We start from the raw sequence: 11,122 nt of genomic DNA, 5'->3' as shown, positions 1-11,122 counted from the left end.
AAGGACACAAAGAGAAGAAGGAGAGGGAAGGGGGTTGAATAGAGGAGAAGAGAGAAAGAAAATTCAAGCACACGGTCGTCTGTCTTCTCTACCAGCGAGAGACACTTGCGCGACACGATTATTTCTTTAACATTTTGCTTGATCGGAGTTTCCTGCACTGACTGCGAGGAAACATAGTTCGCACCTTTTCTTGGTTCGCGCGGCTCGCGTTGCATACACACTTTCACGCGCGTACGCGGCTGCGTCCCAGAAAAATCTCTTTACACCTACTCGTCACTCGATCTAAAATCAACCTGATCGGTGCCGAAACGTTTTCATCCACGGTCTAAGTTTCACTGAGACGGCGCTGCGTACGCTCGCACCTTCACCATCGAGCTTGAGGTTAGGGAGAAGGTCGCTTGTGCTCGGATTCGTTGGTGCTACCATCTTGCGTCATTATTGTAATTTTCGGCAAATTAATTCCGTTCCAATTTGAAGCTTTGATTTATTACTTGTGATGTTACAAAGATGTATCGTGTTAGATGTATAATATAGAATATATGTAATTGTTTATTAATATTGTTATAACAATGTTATTTTAGAGACATAAGTATAGTAACACTAAACATCTTATAATTTGTAGAAATGTGAATATATGTATACTTAGGCATATGTCCTAAAGTTTTACTATTGTAATTACCTTTTCTGATCTATGAATAGATCATTATAGCTTTACAGAAATACGACGATTAGGAGTACAAATATTCAAAAATAAATTGTAGCATCAAGCGTCAAATATAATTACACATTTTTATCAAAGTTTACTTTAATTATTCGATGTTCAACTTATTCAAAATTACCGAGACTTAACTTAAAATAGAGTAAATAAGGTTTGGACACAAATATAGCTATCAAAATACAATTTTTTCATTTTTATTATAGAAACAGAAAAATTAAAGAACAAGAGTCTCTTGTAGCTTAAGTTGTTTTTTGCTTTTTGCTTTCACTTGTGCAGCGATGCGATCTAAATCTCTACGACCTTGACTGGTAAGCTTACGTCCACCCAGTGGAGCTTTTTCAATGAGTTTCAGTTGTTCCAAGCTTTGAAGAGCTTTACGGGCAACACCACCTGCAGATCGGCAGAAGTGGCTGGGATGGGTGCCGTTGCGTTTGCGTCCTCCAAAGATTTTTGTTACTGCTCCAACACCGATTGGACTACGAATATAAATATGACGAACCAAAGCCGCGCATCTAATATAGTACCAATCTGGATCATACGGAGCAAGTTCCTTGAAGCGTGCAGATTTTACGATGTCAACCCATTCTGGCACTCGCATTTTGCCAGTTCTAAAATATTAAACAAATCAATAGTTATACTTAAAAGAGTTACGGGTATACATATTTTAAAAATGTAAAATATAAAATATACATATTTTGTTGTTAATCTATAACAAGCTTCTATGTCATGAAAATTTTTGAGGTTAGTTACATCTATATAAAAACAGTTACTTACTTTTTCAAAAAGGCTGCGAAAGCCTTAACGAATTTGTGCTGGTCAACGTCCTTAAGCGTTACAGACGGCATCTGAAACAAACATCGTGATAAAAAATTGTCAACAATGCAAATGTTGTACAGGTTTACTCCACACGTGTATTGTAACAACAATATCGTAGAGCTCAATTAAAGTACGTCATGTATATAAATATACATGTAAATATTATATAAAGTACGTTAATTACTTTGTATTATAACTTATACTACCTTTCTTCTTACAATAATATGGCGAGTTGTGGAAAGTTGAATAAAGTAGACACCTTTGTCCGAAAGCCAACCGGAAAGAGGGTAGCAAAAAGATGGTGCTAGAGGCAAATTGTTAAGTGGCAGCACTAACAGGAAACGACCATGAAATTTCGATACATAGAAACGCGTCTTAATAAAAATATAGTAGACTATTTGTTTGATCGATAATCAAAATATACATAATTGAAGAATATAGTTTAGATTTTATCTTCGAGGTTTTGAACTTTTTACTACTTCTTCGATTATGTTAGGGTATAACAAAATTTAAATAAAGTTTCGTTTATACATGTAAATACATTATAGTAAGTTTCATGACATATACAAACGAGGGGTTTACAAAATTTACTGATATTATCAAAATACAAACTAAATACTTGATAAAGATAACGTAATCGCAAAGATGAATTTTATTTTAATCATGACGTCATCTTGATTTTGACGAACAGCGCTGCTGAACGTGTAGTTGCAAGTGAGAACATAAATACGTTGTTCCTACGATATAAAATAGAGATTCCGTTAAACTTTTGATATGTTTAAAACTTTGTGTCAACAGTATCTAAAATCTTCGTTTTCTAAATATAATTTAATCATTATGAATTCCTGTTGTAAGGACGTAGCGTTAACGGAGCCAATCCCTTTCTCGAAAGATTTTCTTTTTCGTCAAGTAAGTCAATAACTGCGCAGATTTTCGTTCTGTTGTTGTGGTTGTAGCGACATCTGACGATTTCTTATGTATTAACAGTTTCAGAGAATCAATTTTTACGAATTGCGCATTTCACGTTGAATGTTACTCTTTTATTAACTTGATTTATGATTCATACAAATCTTGTTATTTGTATTTAAATTTGTAATTTATATTATTGCTCTGCTATTAATTTTATGAATTACGTAACGACTGTAGTTATGACATTTTCCTTGATAGTAAGGATATTTTCAATAGTATTCCGATATACAAATACTACAAATTAATCGTTATCCACAGTGACCGGTAAGTAATAACTTTCAACGGCTTTCAGCGTAACAGAATTATTGTAAATTATACAAAGTTATAAACTCACATGCAAAGTAAAATTATGTAAAATTGTGCAATTACAAAAAATTATTCATCGTTAGATTGCGGATTTTTATGCAGATTCATATTTTCGAGAATACAATTGAAAGAGTAGACTTTCGGTAGAACGTTGTTTTACCTATCGAGTATTACTAGATATTTTATTCATTTTTTCAGCGTAAGTGCTTTCTGTGCAATTCTGCACTTTCAAATTTCCCATAAAAATTCGCAATCTATTCGTCGTCGTCGTAATTACACAGTATGTAGATTTTTCTAAAAATGATTTCCCACAAAACAGTTTCATAAAGAATCCTATGCTTTATATATCTCTGTAGAATTCTAAGGCAAATTTCGTCTATACCAATACTTTCATTTTGCCATTGCATTTACATATTCATAAATTTGATCAATAATCGTAGTCTATCGTAAATCCGTCAGAAATTAGAATCTTCCATAAATTTCAGTTTACCACTTTCGAGTGCCTTTTTAACAAGTTTTAATTGAAATTCTTAGATGTTCGATCCCGTGTCCAGTACGTATACTTATCTATTGGCCGACATCGACGATAAGACCGCGATCTTAATCGACCCGGTCATCGAATGGGCAGAACGAGATAAAACCATTATTCAGGAATTGGGATTAACGTTAAAATATGCTAGTAAGTTGAGAGTATAATCACGTTCGCAGAAATCATTCTCCATTCGCTGTTGCTTGAAATTCGCCGCAGTACCGGAAATAGGTTGACCATTTTTTGCTGCACAGAAAATAAAATTGGATTCACGGAATATGTTTTCCCAGGCGAACAAATTTTTCATTCTCGAGAAACGACTTTGAAAATTATTCGAGGGTGAATATACTTTCAGCTGGAACAAAATTGAACGCTTTTCGTTATAATGCTTTCTGGTCTTTCGGTAAAACTATATGCGACAAAATTTCTCTTTGTCCTTGTGCGTAGTAATATCGGTCGAGATATTTGCAAAAATGCTGTCAAATAGGGATGCGTTAACGGCAGATTGTACATTTTTCATTGCAATGTACACATCTATATGTTCATGCTACTAACTGATCGAATTCGTCGCACTGCCAATATGTAAATGATTAAATTAGCTTTAAGTTAATCATTGTGATATTACGATATGCTCTTTCGTATCATATCGATTTATAAATTTACATCTATTATATGCGAATATGTACCAATATTACAGACTCGTAATGAAATTTAATCAGTGGATGTTCAATCAAGCATTATCATACATGAATCATATATGAAGTACAGATTAACTATCCGGTTCGATGAAGATTGATTTTTTAAGGACTGAAAGTTGCGTCGAACGATATAATCGAAGGGTACGGTGAAAAAGTGATGCGTGTCACAGCTGTGATAATTTTTCATATTTCTATATTAATCATCGTTCGTTTTATCGTCTTCGCGGCATATCGTGGCACCTACTCTTCCGTGAAACGAGTAAATATTTTGTAAGATATAATGCTTTTAAAAATATATTTAATATAGCTTTTGCGTATAATTCGTAGCACTCGCGTTTCGTCGTTTCGAAATATAAAGATCGATAAATTAGTCGTTCGTTAAAGTCGAAAGATTGCCATTTATCGTTTGTTTCGACCATTACATCCACCAGTTGTAGTAATTGCAATTCATGTCAAGTTAAAAAAAAAAAAAAAAAGACATCGAATTTCACGAGAAAATTTTCTCTCGAAACGTAACGTTTTCTCTTGTAAATTTATAATATCGTAGCGTACATAAAGGTACGTTTCTTTTAGAACAATTCCATTGTTCTCAATTTTACCATGATTTTCAGTTTACCTTGTAGAGAAGCGAAGCGCATCAAATCTTGTTTGGACGTAAAAGCTGTGTGTTTAAGTGCATTATTCGGTTGATTTGTTCCGACTGCGAGGAACGAGCAACTAAATTAACCATCAGTTGTTTCAATCTGATTACATTGCACCGGAGAAATGTGCGACAGTTAAAGATCGCGTACGATGAAACAAAGACTCGAACGATTTAATGTACCGTGTTGATATATCTGTCGGTACAATAGGTCAAAAACGTTCTTGTCGGTTAAAACTTCTTAACTGCAGTCTATTGAGCGCGAGCACAGCAGTCGGTAATTCAATAATTTAAATGAAGTGCTGGTATTATTAAGGAAACCGTGCGCTTAATTGTTCAAATTGCCACTCGAAGTCTTCTATACCAACTGAAACGTAAAAACATCGTCTCTTGAAAACATGTAATTATATGGCCATCGGCTTATTGAAAAAGTTAAGGAGCACAGTTTTATACATTGTGTACTGGGTGTTTCGCGTAATTGGATGGCGCTGCATACGTATCGAAAATAAATAGAAATAGAGAAAAGTTTCAAGCGGTATAACGAGAAATTATAGACAAAATTTATATAACGAATTAATATTAATACAATTAAGATAGATAGCTGGAAAAAGCGATATTCAATTTTATATAACATGTCGTAGTGGCGAACAAACGGTATATCGCGACGAATGAAAATATTGGCACAGATTGACTTCCCTTGTCGAATCTGCTGTTTTGTAAAGACCACGATTCTTTGTTTGATCTTTTCTCTCTTTTTTTTTTTTTTAGAATATAACTTTCTAACTAGAAATATTTAAAGTTGGAAGGAAAGTTTGAAAGAAACGATATAATTTTATTAAAAAAGTAACGACGTTGCAACTCGTCTTTCTGAAATTTCTTTGTACTTCTAACAGTTTTAAAGATATTAATTTCATTCAGTTCGACGGAACATCGAATGGACATAGACTTACGACCGCAGTAAGACTGGAAGTAAATTCAAATGGAAGTTTTACCATATTCCGCGTCTTCATTATCATTTTTCTCGATTCGTTGCCTCGTAATTTCCTTCTCGTATTTTCTAAGTTCTTACCGATTTAATTGACAAACTTAATAATTTAAATGCAACTCTCCGCCGCTCCTTTTACATTTATCGTTAGCTCTTACAAAAATAAATGAAAACGTCCGTGGAAAGCATCGAGCGACAAGTGCCATCGCTTCGCTGAGATTTTTAATACAACGGAATCTCGACTTTGCGGTTATATTTTACTCGAAATACTGCCGACATTTCCAGTAATTCGATTATCCGGCTTTGCTGTAACTAATTACTTCGGGTAATCAAGGTTTCGCTGTATTATAAATGAATGGCGAGAAGGAGATGGACGATAGTGGTCGACGAAGAGCGCTCTCGTGTGTGTGCACATGATCGCTGATAACCGTTTGGATAAACGCCTTTTGCAGTAAATACGCATATGCACGCTGATCATATCACCGGAACAGGAAAGTTGAAGAGTTTGTTACCTGGTTGCCAGTCAATGATATCACGTAGCAGCGGCGCTAAGGCTGATATACTCTTGAATCCGGATGACCAAATAAGCTTTGGCAAGCATAATTTACTGGTGCTGCCTACTCCCGGACACACCGAAGGTCAGCTATTTTTTTTTTTCGTCACGTTAAAAGCAGGTACTCGTGCTTAAGAACGAACGCCATTGTTAACAAATACGCGGACGTTTTATTCGGCGAGAGAATTTTGCTTTTGCATAGAGACGTTTGACGTAAAATTGAAACGAGAGATCACGCGTAAAGTATTAGGCGATCCCATAAGATCGTGCCATTTTTCGGATCCCATAAGTTCGTGCCATTTTTCCAGCGGTTATATATGTTATTTTTTTTTAAACACCTACGAATCGTTGTCTTAGGTATTTTCAGAACATTCGACATCTCTTGAACTGTCAAACTTCGTGATTTTTCAACGAGATCCCGAATTTTATCTTCGTCCGTCCGAGGAGAACGCGCGGACGTTCCTCGTTTTCTAAACAGAAATTCCCAGCTCTAAAACGTTGGAACCACTTTCTACAGGTGCGAGATGAAAGCGCATTTTCTCCGTAAACAGCACATATGTTTTTCGTGGCAATCGTTACGGAACTTCCTTTCCGAAATTCATATAACACGAGATGTCGAAGATGGATACGCATTTCACACGTGATTTTTTACCGTTAGAAGTCACTGTGTTCGCTATATTACGATCTTATATCCACGAAAATCTGCTCTAGCCTGTTCTCGATCAGCTAAGCTCAAGTGCGTTGGTCCCTTAACGCCGTATGTTTGTAAATCGACACATGAAATGTATACACAAAAGTGGGCGCGAACTTATGGGATCACCTAATAATTTCCTTCGTATTTTTGCGTTTGTTCGAAACACTAGGTATTTCGTACCGTTAGACAGATATCAATTAGATGAAAAAGAACGCAGCAGGGTAAAGCACAAGTTTTCAATGGATTCGTATGCCAATGCATCGGAATGCCAGCCAGCTCTCATAATCAATACATTCGTATTTTAACAGGTTGCGTTACCTACGTATGCTACGAACAAGGTATAGCATTCACAGGCGATGCTTTGTTGATACGCGGATGTGGACGAACAGATTTCCAGGTTTGTGCGAAAAAGAATGACACGTACGTTGTAATAAGAGTTCATAAGTTAATAATTTAATACGTTCATAATTAGTCAAGTGAGTTCATAATTTCGAATCTAAAATTACGACTGTGAAATGTGATGTAAGATATAAATACGAGTATAATTTGAAAATTTTACGACGCTGTAGAAATATATAGAGATTCAGAATGAATTTATAATCGTTCCCAGTTGTTCTTATAGAACAACTGGTAATTATAACTGGTAATGATATAAGATATAAATACGAGTATAATTTGAAAATTTTACGACGCTGTAGAAATATAGAGATTCAGAATGAATTTATAATCGTTCCCAGTTGTTCTATAAGAACATTATAATTTATGCAAAATCGCCGAATTAGTCTGATATGATATGGTTGTTTGATCGCGCGCTATCACGAGGAATCTCAAAAACCTTCTAAATATCGCGTTTTACGTAGCGTGGTTAACTTATTAACCGCAAGGGGATGGTGCGGCCCGTTTAGTCTGAAAATCTGGCGACGATATTTTACACGGGAGAAGTTGAAGTAAAATTGTGCGCACGTTCAATATCGTACACGGTAACTTTTGCATACACGGGCGCATCATTTATTTAGACGCTAACAAGTTTAAAAGCCGACGTAGATACATTGGTACTTGAAACGGTTTACTCGAAATTTCGTCAAAAATCCGTAAATTCACGTGCACTGTACGTACGCGTCGCAAGAGAAACGTCGTTTCATTCTTTCATATTCATATTGAAGGAAATTAATATTTTGTAATTTTCTTGCGTTACAGGGTGGCTCCGCGGAAGTCTTGTACAATTCAGTTCATTCGAAAATCTTCACGTTGCCAGCAAATTTCAGACTGTATCCTGCCCACGATTATTCTGGTAGAACAGTAACCACGGTGGCCGAGGAGAAGGCCTTTAATCCTAGATTATCTAAATCCCTAAATGAATTTGTCGACATAATGAACAACCTTAATCTGGCGTACCCAAAAATGATCGGTACATTAATTCGCTTGCGTGTCGTTTGAAGCGCGAGCCTTGATTTTCGTTTGAAAACGTCGTCTGGAAATTTACGACGGCGGCTGACATTTCCGCTGGCTACGTTTTTGAACTTTCGTAATGATAAAATCTGTTTAACCTTTGCAGACAAAGCTGTACCGGCGAACAAAGTTTGCGGCCTATACGAAGTTGCCAAGGAACAGAAACCATGAAGAGACGAACTGGCTGATATTTTTACGTTCATCGATCGGCTTGTTGTTAATTCGATTTGGTCGTTTTGCGTACGATAATAGCGCATAATATAGAAGAGTATCAATTACACGGTAAAAATAAAAGTAACAATCTAAAAGCGAAACGAGGTGGCCCATCGTTGTTAATTAACACCCTCGACCTGTTTAATTTTGAAATTTGCGCTAGTATTAAAATTAAAATTAAAATTCCGCGTAAAGAAACGCAACGTCATTTCCAACCCTTTTGTTCTCGTTAAACGCTATGGCCACGTCTTCTAAATAACGTATGCTAAATTTTATACACTAATTAAATTTCCACCCGTGCACAGCGCAGGTACCCTGAACTCGACGCATAATTATAATTCAAAATAATTCCAACCGTATTTATCGCACCGTACCAACCGAGCGTGTTCTTATTTCTCGACCGAATCAGCCATAGTTCTACCGTAAACGCGTTATCGTAACGTGCTATCTTGTACAAAGGAGATTTTACATTAGCATAGGTAAATACGTTGAAAGAATTAATCGGCGTGCGAAAGTGGATATCAGCGGCGATGAAAAGATAGCGCTGGTTAAAATTTCGCCGATTTTACCACGTCCCATCCACTCAACTACTTTGACGTTTATAGCCGGGCTGATTTTCTGAAGCACGCGAAACGAAACGTAAGACGGTAATAGAGATGGAGGCTGCTGTAATCGGGTAGTTTAAACGGGCTGTCTTGTCGAAACTCGGGACGAAGAGACCCCCATGGTGTGCCGCTGGTTTCTACTGCATAGCTGAGGGTTGAAATCGATACCGTTTCCAGGGTAACCGGTGGGTACGGTGGCCGACACACGGGCAAAGGTATGGGCCAAGGCTATCTGCTCGTGCGTTTTCATGCTCTTCTGAAAAAAAAAAAAAAAGAGGAGGAAGAAACGGACAGAGACGGTTAGCGGGGCGAGGAGAAAGAAAAACAGACGAAGCCACGCGGAATGTGTAATTTCTCTGGGTCCGATGGCTTAGACGGAAAATAGAGAGAAGTCGAACGCACGGGGTATGCGGTTGGTTAACAAAAATGAAATGTCAAGAGACGTTAAGGCGTACATACTTACGTGCACGCTTCTCTAAACCGTAAAAACGACAAGAGCCGGGAAGCGAACGGATGCAACGAAACAGTGTTGGCAATTCGTCCGGTTTAAAGACTCGTTGATGTGCAGATATATATGCCGCTCACGATATTTCATTCTGTACCGTTTGATTTTGTCTTCGTGTACCTCGTCGTTCCTCTTGGCCTCGCCTTCATTACGCATTATAGACGTATGAGTAATAAGTATTAGAGACGAATATAAACGATGTCGTAGCGTTGTATATTACACTTTGTGTATTAATAGGGCTATTACGGGCGCGTATTAGCGACGATATTATGTAAATGTACAGTAAAAAGGTAGTAGCCCCTGGAACGTTACAACTCTATCATCTTTAACGTTTGGATGTTCATCGGCGGATGCATAATTCGAATCGAATCGCTTCTTTTTTAGTCGCACCCATTTCTCAGCATAATTAACCACTATCGTAGCGTACAATTGCATTAGATTGATTTATACGTTATATCGTACTAGGTTAGCCTGCTATCGGCTGATCGTAGGTACGTCATGACAATATTTATATCAACAATATTTATAATGGGCATGCTATTTGTGACAAATGTCGATTACATTGCTGCACTAGATCGTTGCGGGTGGATTAGCTGCAGAAGGTTCGCGTCAAACTGAATCATTGCTTCGTGTTTTAACGCATTAACTACTACTAACCTGATGTTACGTGTTTCTACAGTTAAGGCCGGATAGATCAATTATCAACGAAATCAACAAAGGAGAACTTTTTCTATCATCCGAATTAGATAAAAATAGGCGATAATAGACGACAGTATGTGAAAGCAAACTTTTCAAATTCTTCAGTAACGCGCAATTTCTCCAAATCGTCAAACTGATCGACCGACCTTAAAAATATTCGACGATGTTTCCTTTCAATCATGCGCATGTATAGCGAGCGCGGATACCACGTTTATTCTGGTTTCCTCTTTTTTTCCCCCGTTTGAAATCGAAACCCGAGGTGTCAGGCGACTGCGACGGATGACGCGCCAAATTCTGTCATCGCTCGGTATTAGCCAGTTCTCTATTCGTTGGCTGGACGATTCGGTTCACCGTATTAAATACTTGAAACGCCTGAAATATAGACGGATTGAATTTATGGTTTAACCGAATATTTATGCAATTATGCGTTGTTAATCGTACACGTATTCGGAATGGTAATGAGTACTGTACGATTCGGTCAATATTTATTACATATGTTAAAACGCGATTATTATTCGATGATACTAATGTTATCAATTTAATCTTATTAAATTTTAACGATACGTGGATATCTTAATTATAGCGTAAACTACTTTCGCGATATATCGATTCGGCATTTCAGTTTCTTCTTATTTTGTACGTTTCATCGACGTTGTAAATTTTTAGTGAAAAAAGAAAAAAAGAAAGGAGAGAAATTTTCACAGAAAATAAACGAACGTTTCGAACGAAGACTGAACGCGGAT

The 11,122-nt window shown here is 36.8% G+C and overlaps 2 protein-coding genes across 3 annotated transcripts; one reads left to right on the top strand and one right to left on the bottom strand.

Moving 5' to 3' along the window:
* Nucleotides 1-896: 896 nt before the first annotated feature.
* On the bottom strand, nucleotides 897-1,899 carry LOC100749403 (40S ribosomal protein S19). The gene is made up of 3 exons (XM_012383980.3): nucleotides 1,741-1,899; nucleotides 1,493-1,563; nucleotides 897-1,326 (listed from the first exon to the last, which is right to left on the bottom strand). The coding sequence occupies exons 2-3, from the start codon at nucleotides 1,561-1,563 to the stop codon at nucleotides 933-935; spliced, it is 465 nt and encodes a 154-aa protein (XP_012239403.1). The 5' UTR covers nucleotides 1,741-1,899; the 3' UTR covers nucleotides 897-932.
* Nucleotides 1,900-2,136: 237 nt separating this feature from the next.
* LOC100749287 (persulfide dioxygenase ETHE1, mitochondrial) lies at nucleotides 2,137-10,342 on the top strand. 2 transcript variants are annotated; one of them, XM_003488270.4, is made up of 6 exons: nucleotides 2,137-2,443; nucleotides 3,344-3,488; nucleotides 6,114-6,299; nucleotides 7,217-7,305; nucleotides 8,106-8,316; nucleotides 8,464-10,342. In XM_003488270.4, the coding sequence occupies exons 1-6, from the start codon at nucleotides 2,309-2,311 to the stop codon at nucleotides 8,526-8,528; spliced, it is 831 nt and encodes a 276-aa protein (XP_003488318.1). In that variant the 5' UTR covers nucleotides 2,137-2,308; the 3' UTR covers nucleotides 8,529-10,342. The 2 variants fall into 2 exon arrangements, with proteins under 2 accessions (XP_003488318.1, XP_012239402.1); XM_012383979.3 differs by lacking the exon at nucleotides 2,137-2,443 and adding an exon at nucleotides 2,549-2,767.
* The last annotated feature ends 780 nt before the right edge of the window (nucleotides 10,343-11,122 follow it).

Source organism: Bombus impatiens, unplaced genomic scaffold, assembly GCF_000188095.3.
Source record: "Bombus impatiens unplaced genomic scaffold, BIMP_2.2 scf_0225, whole genome shotgun sequence".
NCBI lineage: Eukaryota > Metazoa > Arthropoda > Insecta > Hymenoptera > Apidae > Bombus > Bombus impatiens.
The sequence above is the reverse complement of the archived record's forward strand: the minus strand, read 5'-3'. Positions and strand labels throughout refer to the sequence as shown.

Excerpts from the sequence above, each read along its gene's own strand:
- LOC100749403 (XM_012383980.3), bottom strand. The coding sequence starts at position 1,563 with ATGCCGTCTGTAACGCTTAAGGACGTTGACCAGCACAAATTCGTTAAG. Across the intron at positions 1,327-1,492 it reads TTCGCAGCCTTTTTGAAAAA|AACTGGCAAAATGCGAGTGC; the intron begins GTAAGTAACTGT and ends TTAATATTTTAG.
- LOC100749287 (XM_003488270.4), top strand. The coding sequence starts at position 2,309 with ATGTTTAAAACTTTGTGTCAACAGTATCTAAAATCTTCGTTTTCTAAA. Across the intron at positions 6,300-7,216 it reads TACTCCCGGACACACCGAAG|GTTGCGTTACCTACGTATGC; the intron begins GTCAGCTATTTT and ends GTATTTTAACAG. Across the intron at positions 8,317-8,463 it reads GGCGTACCCAAAAATGATCG|ACAAAGCTGTACCGGCGAAC; the intron begins GTACATTAATTC and ends TAACCTTTGCAG.